This window comes from Pristiophorus japonicus, chromosome 10 (assembly GCF_044704955.1).
Source record: "Pristiophorus japonicus isolate sPriJap1 chromosome 10, sPriJap1.hap1, whole genome shotgun sequence".
NCBI classification, from domain to species: domain Eukaryota; kingdom Metazoa; phylum Chordata; class Chondrichthyes; family Pristiophoridae; genus Pristiophorus; species Pristiophorus japonicus.
The window spans coordinates 172912417-172930854 of NC_091986.1; the positions used below are offsets into that span (position 1 = coordinate 172912417).

The 18438-nt window shown below is 42.6% G+C and overlaps 1 protein-coding gene across 5 annotated transcripts in view; it reads left to right on the forward strand.

Moving 5' to 3' along the window:
- Positions 1-18438, forward strand: part of LOC139275199 (sister chromatid cohesion protein PDS5 homolog B) — a 297515-nt gene that overhangs the window by 162516 nt on the left and 116561 nt on the right. For all 5 annotated transcript variants that reach the window (XM_070892340.1, XM_070892337.1, XM_070892338.1 and 2 more), the window contains 3 exons: positions 10938-11043; positions 13150-13310; positions 14307-14430. In XM_070892340.1, coding sequence (XP_070748441.1) covers positions 10938-11043; positions 13150-13310; positions 14307-14430 — 391 coding nt within the window. The remainder of the gene's footprint in view (positions 1-10937; positions 11044-13149; positions 13311-14306; positions 14431-18438) is intronic.

The following is an 18438-nucleotide window of genomic DNA, read 5'->3' on the forward strand; positions in this document are numbered from 1 at the left end:
ACAGAGATCCTGCTAAGAGATATCGACAGGTTAAGTGAGTGGGGAAGGACATGGCAGATGGAATATAATGTGGAGAAATATGAAGTTATCTATTTTGGGAGGAAAAATAGAAATGTGTAAAACCAGTTTGTCCCCAGCTGGTGTATTGTATCTAATTCTGGGCACCACATTAAAAGAAGGATGTGAAGGTTTTGGAGAGGGTGTACAACAGATTTACTAGCATGGATCCAGGAATGAGGGAATACAGTTACTTGGATAGACTAGAGAAGTTAGGGTTGTTTTCTTTGGAGCAGGGAAGGCTAAGCGGAGATTTGATGGGGGTTTAAAATCGTAAAGGATTTCGATTAAAGTAAATAAAGAGAAATTGTTTCCAATGACTGAAGGGTCGATAACCAGAGGACACAGATTTAAGATGATTGGCAAAAGAACCAGAGGCAACATTTTTTATGCAACGAGTGGTTAACAGAAAAAGGAATACTTGGATTTATACAGTGCCTTTCACGACCACCGGACATCCCAAAGCGTTTACAGCCAATGATGGACTTTTGAAGTGTAGTCACTGTTGCAATGTAGCAGCCAATTTGCGCACAGCAAGCTCCCAGAAACTGCAGTGTGATAATGACCAGATAATCTGTTTTAGTGATGTTGATTGAGGGATAAATATTGGCAAGGACACCGGGGATAACTCACCTCTTCTTCGAAGTAGTGCCATTGGATCTTTTACGTCCACTGGAGAGCAGATGGGGCCTGTGTTTAATGTCTCATCCAAAAGCTGGCACCTCCGACTGCGCAGCATTCCCCCAAGCTGGTGTGTCAGGCTAGATTTTTGTGCTGAAGTCTCTGGAATATGACTTGAACCCACAAACCTGACTCTGACATGAGGGTGCTACCAGCTGAGCCACGGCTGACACTTTGAATGCATTGCCTGATAGGGTGGCCGATACAGATTCAATAATAGCCTTCAAAAGGGAGTTGGTTAAATACATGAAGGAGAAAAAATGACATGGATTTGGGGAAAGAAAGGGGGAGTGGGGCTAACTGGATTGCTCCTTGAAAGAGCCGGCGCAGACTCGATGGGCCGAATGGCCGCCTTCTGTGCTGTACAATTATATGATTCTTTGATATAGGGATAGTGTGGGAAGATGGAGTTGTGGTAGACAATCAGCCATGATCTTATTGAATGGCAGAGTAGGCTCGAAGGGCTGAATGGCGTACTGCTGCCCTTATTTCTTATGTTCTTGTACCCAAATCCAGGTCCTTAATATATATCAAGAAGAGCAGAGGTTCTAATACTGATCCGTGGGGAACATCATTTTCTCCAGTCTGGAAAAACAACCGTTCACCACTACACTCTGCTTTCTGTCTCTTAGTCAGTTTTGTATCCATGGGCTTTAATGTTGCTAACAAATCTATTATGTGGTATTTTGTCCATTGCCGTTTGAACGTCCACATAAACATCAACCGCACTACCCTCATCAACCCTCTCTGATACTTCATCAAAGAATTCAATCAAGTTAGTCAAACACTATTTGCCTTGGTTTATGGGTTCAAGTCCCACTCCAGGGACTTGAGCGCAAAAAAATCTAAGGCTGACACTCCAGCGCCTGAGGACGCATTGCACTGTCGGAGGTGCCGTATTTCAAATGAAATGTTAATCCGAGACCCCGTTTACTCTCAAGTGGATGTAAAAAATCCCATGGCATTATTTCGAAGAAGAGCAAGGAAGTTATCCTCAGTGTCCTGGTCAATATTTATCCCTCAATCAACGTAACACAAAAAACATTATCTGGTCATTATCACATTTTTGTTTGTGGGAGCTTGTTTGTGTGAAAATTGGCTGCCGCGTTTCCTACATTACAACAGTGACTACACTCCAAAAGTACTTCATTGGCTGTAAAGCGCTTTGGAACGTCCGGTGGTCGTGAAAGGCACTGTATAAATCCAAGTCTGTCTTTAACAAATCCGTGCTGACTTTAATTTAATAACCCATACTTTTCCTCTGCCAATTAATCTTATCCCGGATCATTATCTCCAAAAGTTTCCCTACTAGCGACGTTGCGCTGACTGGCCTGCAGTCGCTGGGTTTATCACTCCTTTTTTTTTTTAAAAAACAGGAGGACAACATTTGCCATCTTACTATATGGCCTACTCTTGCTCCGAATTGTTATGTTCTTGTGTCCTCTGGCACCTCTTCATCTTGGGCAGTCCCCCACGGTCGAGGATGACTTGCTTCCACAGTAATGAGTTCGAGGTGACGAATGAGTCCAATGCGGGGTCGCAGGTGGTGGTTGAAGGGATGGGTGGTTTGGGTGCTTGGTTTGTCGTACGCTCCTTCCACTGATTGTACTTGGCTTTCATGTGCTCCCGATGGAGAAATTCCGTGTTCGGCATCTTCTCAAATGCTTCTCCACTTTGAGCGGTCTTGGGACAGGGATTTTTTTTCCAGGAGGCTTTGAGGGCATCCTTGAAGCGTTTTCTCTCCCCTCTTGGGACTCGCTTGCCATGACTGAGCTCTGAGTAAGTGCTTGGTTCGGGAGTCTTGTATCAGGCATGCGGATAATGTGACCCATCCATGGGAGCTGATTGAGCATGATCAATGCCTCGGTGCCGGGGATATTGGCCTGAGAGAGAACACTGACGTTGGTACGCCGATCCTGCCAATGGATTTGCAGGATTTTGCGAAGTCAGCATTGATAGTACTTCTCCAGTGCTTTGAGGTGCCTGCTGTACATTGTCCATGTCTCTGAAGCATATCGGAGGGCGGGTATCACTACTGCTTTGTAGACCATGAGCTTGGTGCTGGGTTTGAGATCTTGGTCTTTAAACACTCTCTTCCTCAGGCGACCGGATGGCGTTTTCAAACTTGTGCCAGGCTGGGATTGTGCCGCGATATGGCGGGTAAGATGGAATCAAAGACTCTCCAGTCAAAGACAGAGTCTTAGTTAAGGAGATCTTCGAAGTGCTCCTTCCAGAGGGCACTGACTGCCTCTCTGTTCTTGATGAACACCTCTCCGTTCTTAGCTCTGTGGGATAGGTCCTTCGGTGCTTGGGCCAAAGATGGTCTTGACTGCACTAAAAAGTCGATGCACGTCATGGTTATTGGCAAGTTGCTGGATCTCCTGCACTTTTTTTCCACCCACCATCTATTCTTTAGGTCACAAGTTTTTTGTTGGATCTCGGCCTTCAGTTATCTGTAGATCTGTTTTCTTTCTCTTGAGTTGTGGTGATGTTTCCAATTCAAGAATGCCTTGCGCTACTGTTTATTAGCTGCTGGATCTCCTAGTCGTTCTCGTCCAACCAGTCTTGATGTTTTCTGGTAGAGTAACCAAGAGTCTCTTCACAGGTGCTAATTATACAGACGTTGGGGCAGATCAGGCACTCGTGACACTCTGTGGCTCTGGTTCATTGGGAGTCATCCGGTTGACTGAATAGGGCTTTATTTGCAGGTTCAACATATTGAAGGAGAATTGGAAGATTGTGGCCAGAGCCTCTGCAATTTCCATCCTTACTTCCCTCGAAAACCTCAGATACATCTCATCTGGGCTGGGTGACTTCTACTTTTGAGGACTGCCAACTTTTTAAGTGTATCTTCTTTATCTATTTATCCTATCCAATATTGCTACTGCCTCCTCATCCTTTACTGCAACATTGCCAACATCCTTCTCTTCTCTCGTGAAGACAGATGCAAAGTACTCATTTGGTACCTCAGCCATGCCTTTTGCCTCCACAGAAAGATCTTTTTGGTCCCTCATCAGCCCCACCCTTCCTTTGACTATCCTTTCACTACTTATATGTTTAAAAAAGACTTTTGGTTCTCGCGAGCCGCTAATCTATTCTCATTCTCTTTGCCCCCTTAATCCTGTTTTTTGTTCTCTTCTGTACTTTCTACACTGCAGCTTGGTTCTCTACTGCATTATTAACCTTAAAGTAGAGCCTATTTCTGAATTCTTTGAATAAGCTGAATAGTATGAAAAGCTTTTAACTTAATCATGCAACTTAATCATGTAAATTGTCTCTTATTGTTAGTTGTGGATCCCATACAAAGATGCAAATACAAAATTGCAAGGACACTCCAGTACAGCAAGTGTCAGATGTGTTTGTAAAAGTTTACTTACTGGTGGTGGGGAGGTGGTTATGGAGGAAGGAGAAGAGGTTTTGTGCTCAGCGTGGCCCACATTTGTTCCGTGTCTTAGCATCAAAAGGCAGCTCCAGCATAGCAAAAACTTTATTCCCTTGCAACAATGAGACTGAAACACATAGCCCCCCAACCTCTGTACTTAAATATCTAGGGCTCAATTTTCCTTAGTGATTTGTGCTGTTTTTTTGGCCAAAATTTCAAAAATCCAAGTTTCCCCAATCTTTATGCCCCAGCGTAACTCAGTTAGTTACGATTTTTAAAAGTTTTTTTTTGCATCATGGAGAGCAGCCTGATGTCTCTGCCAGTTTTTCACAATTATGGAATTCTCTGAGGACAGCGTATGTGACCACAACCGAAAAACCTTCTGGGCACTTGAGAAACCAGCGTACATTAAAAAATCGGTACAGAAAGGCACCATTGTTTTTATGCAACATTTTGGAGGAAGTAAAGAACATACAATTTTTTAAACCTTAAAATGCAGGAAATGGAAGTTTAACAGAATTGTTTAAGTTTTCATTTTTTAAAAAACTGACACGCCACCACCGAACGTCTCCAAACCAGGCTCGAGAGTCGGAGCGTCGACGGGCAGAATTGGTCCCTCACCCGGACACGGGCTCGGGGCTTGGCTTGAAAAGAAGCCCGGTGTGGCGGGGGCTGTGGAAGGCGAACAGAAGGCATGAGAAGCCGACACTGCGCATCAAATGAAGAGGGGGAGGTTCCCGATCATTGCACCTGCTCAGACCTGGGTGTGGTCCATACTAGGGCATCGACCTTGGAGAGAGAGAACAAAGAACCTTGTCCTGCATGCCGTTTTGAGCTTCTTGCAAAGGTACGATTTAATCACTGGAGCAATACTGACAATACCGGACCCTGTACAAGCCTTCTGTAAGATGGTGCTGCGGAGGAGACAATTGGTTTGACGTCATCGCATGAGGAACCTCAGAGCACGTAGGGTGCTGGGCATGAAGCCTTACCCACATCGGGTATATCGAGACAGGCATTCGTACCTGCACTTGAATGATGCGGACTGTGTCAGAAGGCTGCGTTTCCGCAAAGAAGTTGTAACCAAGATCTGAGAGTTAGTAAAAGCTGACCTGCAACCTAGAAGCGTCAGGGGGACTGCTTTGTCAGCTGCACTATACATCTGGATCGTTCCAGGCGACAACTGGGGATGTGAGTGCCATTTCTCAACATGCAACACACATCTGCGTTCGGCAGGTGACTGCTGCACTATATGCCCGGGGGAATGACGACATAAAATTCCCCATGATCGCCCAGGCACTGTGTGGAAGGGCTGTGGGCTTCTCCAGCCTTCCCAAAGGTACAGAGCTGCATTGATTGTACCCATATCACCTTGCAAGCACCTTTTTAGAGGATTCCGAGATGCTTCATTTATGTGCAGCTCGTGTCGTCACGTCACTTGTTGAAAGATACCCTGGGAGCACCCACGATGCGTTCATCCTACACGAGCTTTATATCTGCCATGTTTCAGCAGCAACCAGAAGGACAGAGCTGGCTGCTGGGAGACACAGGGTACGGCTTCACCACCTGGCTCATGGCACCCCTACGCTTAACCCGGGCGGAAGCTGACCGGTACCACAACATGTCGCACATTGCGACGCGCAGCATAATCGCGAGGACTATTGACATCTTGAAACAGCGTTTCCAATGCCTGGACCATTTCGGAGGCTACTTGCAATACTTCCCTGAGATTGTCGGTCAGTTAACGGTTGTGTGCTGCATTCTTAGCCATCATGATGCAGCAGCTGCTGGTAGTAGAAGACCCACCTGAGGTGAGAGTGGCTGATGAGAAAGGTGCAGATGTCGAGGAGGAGAAAGACGTGCAAGCCATGCAACTACCTGAACCCAGAGCACGATGGCGGAGGAGGGAGGGCTGTCGTGTCCCTTTAACGATTGCTCGAGCCTTGCGCCAGCAGCTCCTCCGTGAACGCTTTGCTGCCTGAAGGCTCAGCGGCAACTATTTCAAATGGACCATGTTTACTGTTTGGAGCCGTTCCGTAATGTTGTGTTGTGTTAATGGAACAAATGATGGATATGATTCTTGTTTCGTTCAAAAAGTTATGTTAATAATGGAACAAATAATGTAAATGATTCAGTTATAATGTAAAATAAACTTTTGAATAAAATATAACATTTGTTTGTACTTAACTTCAAAAAAAATTGTATCAAACTTTAAAGTTTTCAATTAAGATCACTTACAAACTTGTAAATTTACATAACTTACAAAAAACTTTTAATTTGAGAACCATAACAACAATAATAGCAGCAAAGAAAGGCTGCACCCATCTCTCCTCCACCTTATTCTAAGACTGCTCGCTGCGCTTGGTCTTGGTGACTCCATCCCTGCCCGTATGTGGTGGCGCAGCATTTCTCGGGTTGGTACTAAGCTTATTCTTTCGAACATCTCTGGTAATGCACACTACTTGGTGGGGGGGGAACGGCAGGCGGTAATGTGGAGGGCCCGGCTTATCTCTCTTCAGAGGCTGATCTGGGGATTGGAGTGGGAGTGGCAGTTGATTCTGTCAATGGGCGGGGGGGGGGTCTTGGCATGGTCCCTTATTGCAGCAGCTACCTGCGACATTCCCTCCCTCATGTTCCCGGACAGTGTTCCCATTTCTCGTGAGAGTGGTGTTACTTCTCCCAACAGTCCTGATACCTCATCACCCACTCCACTGATGGTGTCCAGGAGCAATCAGGTAAGGTCAATGCTCTCTGCACTCATTGCCATCATCTGAGCCACATCCATATGATCCTACACCTTCGGAGAGTGCTGTTGAGCTCTCCTTCCCTTCCTCACCCGAGGTGTGGCTCGCTGCATCCCACTGGAACCCGCATCATCGCACGGTGGGGCCCTGGGTGTGCCTCGCTGAAGCCCACTGGAATCCCCAGCCTCGGACGGTGGGAAACCATGGAATGTTCCACCAACACTCAAACCACTTTGAAGGGGTTGGCACCTCAATGGGCAGCACCTGCATCTCCTCCAGTGTGAGTGCAACAGTGGGGCCTTCATCCATCCCCTCCCCCTCCCCGCCCCCATGCTCTTGCTCGGGAAGGTGGGATTGGAAGATGTTCTCCTCTTCAGTTTCGTCCGCATCTGAATCTTCTGCATCGTCAGGGTTGGTCTCGAGTTCTGTAAAATATAACAGAATAGACAAATGGTTAGCAGAGGGAGCAGGGCTGGGTGGCATGAGTAGGCTTACACAGTGCAGGCAGCAGGCTGATTTGAAGGACTACGATGAATGATAGCACATTGCATCAACCCAAGCGTAGCTGATGGAGACATCCCCATGAACCGAAGCATTGCTAGCCCGCGCAGTACTTCACATTTAACATAAAGCCAGACTCTGGAATTTGTAGGACTTGCCATCCCCCTCGAGTGTGGGCCCAACTTTTGCAGTGGTGATTGCTTTTCTCCAGGCAGGACCCATCAAAGCAGCGACCCCTCTCTTCCAAGGGTGTCGGTAGGTGCAGATTTGCTTGGCCTCCTCCTCCTGTCGAGTTCTTTTTCGTCTGTTGTCTGCCACGTTCCTCTGCAAAGATAAAAACATTAATTTTTAAAGAGAATGTCTTTCTGCTGGATGGGACATATACAGCTGGTCACATTTACAATTGCAGTTGCATTGAATAAATGAAAATATTACTTACACTAACTACTTGACCATGGTCCTGCCACTTTTTGCACTGACCTCCAGACCTCTGGGTGGTCACCGTTGCACAGTAATCTTCTGCAAGTTGGTTCCAGTGTTTGTTCATTTCTTTTGATTGAACTTTTATCTAATTCACTAAATATATTCAAAAAGGAGTTAGATGTAGTCCTTACTACTAGAGGGATCAAGGGGTATGGCGAGAAAGCAGGAATGGGGTACTGAAGTTGCATGTTCAGCCATGAACTCATTGAATGGCGGTGCAGGCTCGAAGGGCCGAATGGCCTACTCCTGCACCTATGTTCTATGTTTCTATGATCTCTGCTGGTGTCCAGCTCATGCCATTTGCCCTCAATCACAGTAACTCGTGCCTCCACTTCACCCTGTAAGAAATTTTTGATCTTTGTGCGCATTGCATCTTGCATTGCAGCTCCGATCTTTCATCTGAGAACACAACTGGCTCTTTAAAAATGGCCGTACGCAGACCGGGAGCTGTACTGGGCATGCGCGCCTATAGGAATCAAGTCCAAAAACTTTTTTTTTCTCCCCCTGCGCATGCGCAGAAGGGACGGCATCGTTTTTTCGGCGCAGACATTAGGCTCCACCTCCCCTGGGACTACAGGACAAGCTGTGCGGAGCCAATTTCAAAAAATAGAATGGGGAAACTTGCTACTTTTTTGGGTAGTAGTTGGGGCCAAGAAAAACGGGCGGAAATCTGGCAATACGCCAAACAACAGCATTGGGGAAAATTGAGCCCCTAGTTCCTTCCTTCACCAGAAGTCACTGTGATCTGCGTAAGATTTCCCATTTAGTACCAATTCTAATTTAGATATAGTTTTAAACCTTTTGGATTTGTGTCAAGTGAGAGCTGTGTTGCGATTGCCCAAAACTAATGCTATGAGTCACAAGAGAATAGGTAAAAACCAGTTCTATTGAACTTGCTGAAGGAAGCAAATTTGAGCTTTACACTGCACCATCCACTTCCCAAAGGACTTGCTTTTAATGTAAACACGCAACAGTTTTTGTTTCATCCCTTGTTCTCCCCCTTTTCATGGAAACCATTCCCTGATTTAGAAAGCAGATAGATCGCTGATCTGCACTCGGCATCGACTGATGCTTTTGTGCCAGTAACTGGGAGAGGCTTTTGAGCGGCATAGGTTGATGGTTCCTGACATTCAAATGAATATTTCAGCAGATCTTGCAAAAATCTTTTTTTTTGTTTTCTCCAAGTATCTGTGATTTTACTGAATTACATTACTAATTTATCTGTTATCTTTGCCCGTTCCTTTTCAAAATAGTCTTTTGAAGGGAATTGTTTGATTGTACCTGAAATGGGATTAAGGATTATAAAGATATTGCACATTGATTTTGTTTCAGGGCAAGAAAATTCATGTTTCCTAAAGTAAGGGATCCAAGAGGTGGTGTAGGAAGGAAGTTCACGATGATATAATCATGCATGGATTCTGTGATTAATTTTCACTGAACAGGAAAATTTTAAAAATACGAGTAAACTCTTATTTAAAAATTTTCCTGTGAAGTGAAAATCTCATCACTTTAATATCCAGAACAATGAACTTATCACACATTTTCTATATTTCTATCTGTAACTTGGTAAACTTCATCAAGATATTTAAATGACCTTAATTCTGTTATTGATTTACAAGTATAAATAATTTAGTGTCGAATTTTCAACAAGTGAATTTCTTAGTTCATAGAATGTTGCAGCGCAGAAGGAGGCTAGTCAGCCAATTGCACCTGTGTCCGCTCTTTGGTAGAGCCATCCAATTTGCGTAGTGCCCAGAATTTAATACAGTACTCTAGCTGAAGCCTAACAGTGTTTTATAAAGGCTCAGCATAATTTCCTTGCTTTTTTACACTCTGCCACTCATAATAAATTCCATAATCCCATATTATTTTTAACTGCTTTCTCAACTTGACCTGCCATCTTCAAAAACTTGTGTACATATACCTCTGGGTGTGTCGCTTCCTGCAACCGATGTTCGCCTTAATTTTTTTTTTAAGGAACCTGGCCCATTCAAAATACGACACATGCGCGTTTTTTCTTATTTAAAAGCTGGTGAGCCAGCTGCGTGGGAGCTGGAGAGCACTGTGTGACTTAAAGGGAACATTTGAGAAGATAAGAAATAGGTGCAGGTGTAGGCCATATGGCTCCTTGAGCCTGCTCCACCATTTAATACGATCGTGGCTGATTCGATAATGGACTCTGGAACATTGCCTGCATCCCTTTCAAAATTGCACCATTTTGTTTGTAGTTGATCAGCTCAAGCTCATTCAAGTATTGTGCATAAACTCCTGGAAATTTAGGGCGTGGCATTCGCACAATCTGCGGGGAGAGAAATTTGAACCGATATCCAATTCTGCTGGCTTCCTGCCTCCTTTTGGAGAAACTCTTGGCAGAGTGGGCACTTTTTCCACCGACTCCCAACCCCCGTATCCCTATTGTGCAGTTACAGTTAAAGATAGGACTGACTGGATCCCATGGAAATCCTGCCAGTTCCGTCCAGTATACGGCAAACTTTTAAGTACCATGCAAGTGCCATAAGTGTGGCCCACGATGCCAGTTTTCAAAGACAATTTGCCTCTCCGAGTTTGATTGCCGTTAGAAAAGGGGCTGAACAGATTAGTATTAGCTCCGAGGGTTTTATGTTTGATTTTCGGCCACATTGGCCAGACAGACCCGCTAATTAGAAATTCCGCTGCACTCTCCAGTACTGCTATGAATGGTTTGGGTGCCCACTTCTTTTGTGCAAATGACCCCATTCGTGGATTTGTGGTGCGGTCATCACGAGGGCACTCTGATAGGCAGGAGTCCAGCCATGCCGCACTTCCAGTGGCGCAGCTCTGAGGCCGGAATGTTTACTTCAGGTTCTTTAAGATTTTTTTTATGTGCATTCTGAGGAAGAAAATGGTTTGAATGGAATATAGATGTTCAGCTTGCACCTTCCCTGCCACCTCTGTTGCTATGTACATTATCTATTATGCTGGAGATTGCATTTTGTAACTTTTCTGTGGCTCAACATTTTGAGAGGAATTCTTGTTAAATGACTCGTCAATATTTAAAAAAAAAAGTAAATTCAAACTTATTTACATTATTTATCTCTTGTTTTTGATAGTGCATTAATCAAGCAGATTAATAAATCCATCGATGGTACAGCTGATGATGAAGAGGAGGGTGTGCCAACTGATGAAGCAATCCGAGCAGGCCTTGAATTGCTTAAGGTAAATGTCTGAATCACTGGAACTGAAAGTTACGGATTAATTTGACCTTAAAATTATCATGATTGATTTGCTTGTTAATTTTGATATTTCAACATATTTTAATTCTTAACAATTTTTGTCTGATTCTAAGTCAAAACTGCTTGCTTAAGGTATTATGCACATTCACAGAAGTAAACCTAACATTACGTTTTATGGTATAGTGCTATATCCCATTCAAATAGCTAAATATTCATATTGGCTCAAAGCTCTAGTTTAATGAAGAGATGGGACTTTTTCAGAATATGACCAGGTCAAAATTCTGCTATTGGTTCTGGCAGCAGAGTGGTACATGTTCTGACTTTGGCAGAAAGCTTGATCTTAGCATTTTAGCATAAGGTTTGGTTTCTATGTAGCTCGTGATGTCAATAAAACTTGCATCCAGGAAAGCCCACTTTGAAAGGTGATCTTATATACTTAGTTTACGACCATCAGTATAACCAGTTGGATTGGAATGCACCAGCAATTCTCTCATGTCGGCAAATGCTGCTGGGTCAAGGATTTCAAATTCGCAGAGTTCATGTTTCTACAGAGTAGGTCGAGAGAAACTGTTCCCATTGGCAGAAGGGTTGAGAACCAGAGAGCACAGATTCAAGATGATTGGCAATAGAACCAAAGGCGACATAAGCAAAATGTTATAAGCACTGCCTGAAAGGGTGGTGGAGGCAATCTCAGTTGTGGCTTTCAAAAGGGAATTGGATTATTATCTGAAGGAACAAAAATTGCAAGGCTATGGGGAAAAGGCAGGGGAGTGGGACAAGCTTGAAGTGCATTTGCAGAGAGCCGGCAAGGGCTTGACTGGCCGAATGGCCTCCCTCGGTGCTGTACCTGTTCTATGATCCTTATTGTCCCTTTTTAATGAGATCACCAGTTGGGGAGCCTGATTCATGAAAATGATGACTGATTTTATGAATGTTGCCTGAGAATCCCTACTTAGAAATCCAAATATTTGCCAGAGGAAGGTTTAAGGTTTAAAAGGGATAATTAACTAAAGATCTGACAGACCCACGAAGCACTAGTCTTGAGACTGATAATGATTAGAATTGTTTAGAGTTTGTAGGCATATTCAAGTCCTCCTGAGAGTTACAAGGAATACCTTTGTTGACTTAATGCAATTTTATTTTTTAAAACAAGGTTTTTGATACACTTAGATTTCTTAATGATACTTTGTCATATTTGAATTCATTTTTGTCTTGTAAAAGTCTTGCATTAGAATGTAGTTTTCTGATCAGTGTCAGAATGCACTGTACCTATGGGTTCTCTAGACATTGAGAGAGATTTTCAACTTGCTGCCTGAACACAAAACGGGTACCATGTATTGGGAAATCGCCCAATTTTCATTTGTTAATTTCAGCCGATTTCTATAATGAGTAGACAATCCACAACACCAGTTTTAAACCCTGGGCGACAGTTGAAAATCTACCCCATTTTCTGTCACTGATTATTTTGCTCATTATTGTTTCAGCGCAAAGTGTCAGCAAACAGCACTTATTGGTAGCAGTAGACCTGCCCCTTGCACATTTAAAAGCACTTACTGGTTCTTGTTTTTGCATGAACTATCCGAGTCCCACTTTACATAAGATCAATAAGATAAATACAGGTAAGAGATCTAGTTGTTTGTTTCTGTTGCGACCCTCAAACCCTTCATTGCAGCGTCTAACTGACTGCAGACTAGTTGCCTCTGCTGACCTACCCAGAAGACAATTTTGGTGTCTCTTGACCAAAGAATTGCTCTGGACATCATGTCTTGAAAGGACGTTGTCTTTAGGTGGTTCATGCATTTTGGAATGATTGACATTCCAATCAATATATGAAGGTTGGACTTCATTTGAATAATCCGATAAGAGAATACTTGAATGTGATCTACAATTCTGTCGTCTTCAAAATGTTAAAAGTTTCTAAAATAGCTTTACATTATGAAATAATGGATAAGCTATCTTGATAACTATAGGGTGGCTTTCCTTGAGGGGGAAAGAAAGTTGAATTATTATTAAAGAATTTGAAAATTCCATTTATTTAAAAAAAAAAGGATTTCTCTATACTTTAAAGCCTGTAACTTTTTTGTTCTAGGTATTATCGTTTACGCATTCAATCTCTTTTCACTCTGCGGAAACATTCGAATCCCTCCTGCAGTGTCTGAAAATGGAAGATGAAAAAGTGGCAGAAGCTGCTTTACAGATCTTCCGAAATACTGGGCAGAAAATTGAAGATGATTTTCCTCACATCCGATCGTATGTTTCATTACCGTTGCTTTTATATCAAGTAATTTTATGCTATATAATACGTAGCTCTTTCATAGCGCCACCACGAGCACAATGGAATAAATTGCCCCCTTCTGTGCTGTAAAATCTAATGATTCTATGTAAATTACTATCAATATATTTATTCAAGATTAGCTTTTAGATTATATTTGAAAGAATAGCATATCAGTGTTGGTGAATTACAGTTTGCTTTTCCTTCAAGTTGTAAACATTCTGCACATGGGTTGATTTTCAATTCAAGAAGGCACTGATTACAATAGATGTGTGTATAAATTTGAACATGATTGTAGTATGCAAAAATAAGGTGGGGTGAAAGCCTAGATTGTAATAAATGTTACTACTTGTATTCAAGTGAAAAGGGGCCGATGCTTCGAACTACTAATTAAAAGCCCACAGTACAAAACCTCAGCAATGACACATTTAGCAAATTTCCAAGAAACAAATTCTGAATATCATGCGAAGTTCACCAGTTATATTTTATATATTAAGTATATCATTCCATATAATTTACGATCCAGTGTTAAAACTTTTTTTTTTTTCATCTGCTTCTCACTGGCCCTGCCACACTCAGTACACCCAAATGATAATTCGTTTTGATTTTCTTCCCATTATCAAAAATGTAATGTTTATATTCAAGAAAATATACAATAAGTTGCAAGGTAGTGATTCAATCACTGGGTTCAGTGTTGCTTGCATGGTTTGTGATGTCGGAACTGTCATTAATTGCTTGTCATGAAATTCACTGCCACCCATCGATTGTTTTGTGTGTGCAAGTGAAATCGAGTGGAAAAAGCCTACTGACAGCAGAGGGTGCTATTCAATGAGTGGAGTTCTATCATTCAGGTCAGTGCCAAAGGGTATTTGGCACTGGTGTTAACATTTGTATCTGATGCAAAATCAATGTAATCTTCCCTGATTTTCATGAAAAGCAAATCTCAGTTAACTTTATGCTTTCCTCTATCCTAGTGCTTTGCTGCCAGTATTGCAGCAGAAAGCCAAGAAAGGCACTGCTCGACAGGCCAAGCATGCTATTCACTGCATTCATGCAATATTCTCCAGCAAAGAGACACAGTTTGCACAGATATTCGAGGTAAAACAGCTACCATTTAAAATTAACTTTTCAAGTGTATTTGCAATAATATTTTTCTTGATTCAGTTGATAGTTTTGAATTGTCTTTCCATAATAATGTACACGGTATCAGCTTTTCTGAACCAAGGCAAAATCTTATAAATGATCATATGACTAAAAATGCACTTTAATGCTCAAAGCTATAACTTGCATACAGTTGTAAATAAATGGACAGGATTTTGTTTATGGTGTGTGTGCTTGCACTAAATTTGCATTTTTGTATAATTTTGCACATCACACTCCAAGAAATTACTTATTACTAGACAAAGGAAAGCTAGGATTAACATTTTCTCGTGCATATTAATTCTTTGTAAATATATTTTGTATCCTGCCAGTGCCACCAACATTTTGACACCTAAGCCCGAATTTTAACTCCCTGGCAGGAGTTGTGTGGGCAGTGGCCAAAGGGGAAGGCAAATCCTACTGGGTCTCCTCTCCACAGGTCCCACCAGTCTCTCGCCTGAATCCAACGGGAAGCACTTGCTGGCTGCTGGGCAGGAGCTAGAAGTCGGGCAGCAGGAGGCCATAGGCGGTGACCTGCAGGAAAGATCCCTGGCATTCGGCTAAAATAGGAGGGAGGGGAATCGTGAGGACATTGGGAGAGGAAAGCCTGGGCAGGGGAGGCCCAAGATTTTCGTACGGTACTCCAGAGGAGCACTCCTGTACCTCATGGCCCACAAGGAAACAAAAAATAAAAATCAATGATCGACTTTTTTGGGCCCCTTCTAGCTTCCTCTTGCCACCAGATTGGCATTGTGGGGAAGTCATTCTGGCTTCCCTGCTCAGGCCTTGGGTTAAATTACAGTTGGGCCCTAATGATGTTATCGGTGCCCAATCTACTTATTTGAAGAAGAACCTCGCTGTCCCTTGTTGCCTGTTCAAAATAACAGTTTAAATTTACAACCTGTGGGAATCCAGCAGGATCGGATTGAATAAGTTGCTGCCCATGGGCAGACAGGGTTAAAATTGACACTAACTAGCTGGAATGCACTCGCGTGGTGTGGAGATTATATTGGACTGTTTCATAAGTATTAATTGAAATTTCTTTAAATGTGTCAAAAACAGCATGTGATTGCATTCCCTTTTTTCATGTATGCCTTAATTTTCATTGTAAGTCTCTAATGTGGCACCTTATGAAACATCTTCTGTAAAATAAAGTAAATAGTCAAATTCTGCTCTTCAATTATTTGAGGTCTTCAAGTTCTGTTTGGAGCTCTGGGGCATTTCCAGTTGTTGACCTTTACTGTCGCCATTGCTGTCTTAGGATAGAATTTGGGCATTTAGCTTTTTTAAATAAAATACAGGATCGAGAAATGTACAGCCCTAAGACTCCTTTTTCATTAGACCTACTTCCTACTCCCTTAACCCAATCAGACAGCTCTTGATCTCTCAGTTGCTGACGTAATGAGGAAAGTGCGTCATTGGTCCTGAGATTCATTCTCCTGGTAATTGAGAGAATGCAAACGTGTAATTTGAAATATAATCTCTGAGCCAAAGCAGGACAATTGTTTTGATTACATGGACTTTATTGAACAGTTTATGTTGCGTTATTGACAGGAACACAGTATCTTTAAATTACAATATTGCATGGATTCATGGGCAGCTGTATCTCGGCAACAGACATTTGAACACTTAGTTACTGAAAATCAATTTAGGACAGACTGTGCTGGGGAAACTGCCAGGCTATCCTTTAATTTTTTTTAAGTGGGTTTCTATATATTGAAGCCATTCCTTTTGATTAAATCTAATGGGGTTTAAATTTGCTCTTCAATCTAAATGGTAAACTTCAGACTTTCCCCAGTTCAAGTAGGTCAGCCAGGTCCAGTGGCATAAGAGGTTAACTAAAAATAAAATAATTCTCTAGTGGATGATATTTCTTTAAGATTGAGCCAGAGCTGCAATCCCTTTACAGTTGCTTGAATATCAGTTGCCTGTGTTAGTGATTGAAGTACATAAACAAAAAAAGGCATCCCTTGGAGGATCCTCAGTGAAGCCTACAGGGCTGCCATGTTGCATCATTAGTAGTCACAACAGAGGACTCTCGGTAAAGCTCCATTTGATGGAAATGCTGAAAAACTCAGTCCACATAATCAAAAGCCTTCACTGTCAAGGGATAGAGCAAATAAATAAAAGACGCCTGCCTCTTGAATAATATTTCATCAGCGTTGGTATTATCTTCCTAGAATCTTTTAATGTAAGGTGCTGTTATTCCAGGAGGCTATTGTGAGGATTCTCTTCTGGCAGCGAAAGGTGTTTTTAGATCTTTTTAATTCTCTTCATGCAAAGGGGAAAGTTGTAAGTTTACTCAGAAGCTATTTTATACCTTCAAGGGTGGGAGGATGGGTGACCGCATTACAGCATTCTGAAACATGTAAGCTTTGAATGGAAAGTAGACAATCTTTAATTTGCTTTGGATTAAAAGTGCTTTTCTGATCATGGGTGTTGCTTCAACTTCATTTTTAGGGAATGGACTAGCCATCTTGGTTTGTGGTACTGTGGACAAGATTTGAACAAAACAGATTTATAGTTAGTTATATTGGTATGAAATAGCTTAGCAAAGCAAGATTTTATGCTGTTTTGAAAAAGTATCTGATTTATAAAAATACAAGATGCAAGCTTTATTTCAAGAAAGTACAGTTGGAAGAGAGATCTGGCTGGGTCACATTAAATTTGTTTTCCTCTGCTAAAACTCTGCACTACTCGAGGATCATATTGGAGAACAAGACAACTCACTCTTTTCTCCACCACCAACCGTCTCCTCTCCCCTATCCCCTGTTTTTTAAAAAAAAAATTAGCACGATGCACTCCTGGACTTAATTGCCATTAAGATTGTGATCATCTGTTCTGCTTTCCCCCCCCCACCCCACACCCCCTCCCATTGTTCATCAAGCTAAACCTCCGCTCTGCCCGAGCCCCAAATCTCTCTCTGGTTTCGCTTCCACCTCCCCTCGCGCCATCTCTGAGCTCATGTTATCAATTGAGTCCCACCTCCTGCTCCTTTGATCATTCGCACTAAATTTCTGACCACTTAACTTACCTTCCTAGCGTCCATGCTAACTGAAATGGTAAATTATATCGTCTGCTCGTGCACTGTCCCTTGCTTTTCAAAAGTATCATCACCCCTGTCAAAAGCCAACACCTGACTCCCTATCACCAAGCCCCCACCCCATCAAACGTTGGCCTGTCAGTCTGTCCCGCTAAGTCTCAAATGCCCTGCACTTTCCTCCAGTTGAAGACGACCAAAGCACTTTGGCACCCGTCACAAATTTGTCAATGATTCCATACGCCTCACGATACCAGGTTGAACCAGCATCGTTCAGAGCAGTATTGCAATTAATCATGTAATTGTGAATGGCTGGCTTAGCATGTCCTTTGCTTTTCAGTTGATTAGTGAACTCTGATGTGAACGTTCAGACATTGGCGAGTTTTTACCTTCAAGCGAGAAGCTTTTAGCTGTCCTGGATAGATGGCTTGCCCTGTAATAAAGGGTGGCTGCCAGAAGAGTTTCGGATAGCTTGTGTACTGTGAATGATTTGGTCAAGGATATTGTAAGTCAATAGCCTGGTCCCAAGTCTTTGTGATTGCCAATGGGGCGTACTTGGTAGCAATTGATATCACCAATCATTTCCTTCTGTTTGCAGCTGAAGTATCAAAATAACCTGGACATAGTCAACCACCATGCATCCACTAAGCAGGGTCCTGTTAGGGTAACTGCAAACAGGAGAGCTGGTTGGCAGAGGGTCTTTGAAGCAAGTATTTGAAGCTTCTTCAGGGTAATGAAAAACTGTTGCAAAGGTAGATTCAGTAAACCATGGAGGATAATTAAGGAGATGAAGTGGAATGCATGGATTGCATCTTTAAATCGTCTTACTGTTAATGTCTGTCAGCAATCAAGGTCAAAGGGTCCTCTTGGGAAAGCCTCGTGCTTTCTGATAAATCCATAAGGTTTTTTTTTAAGGTCTGGGAGCA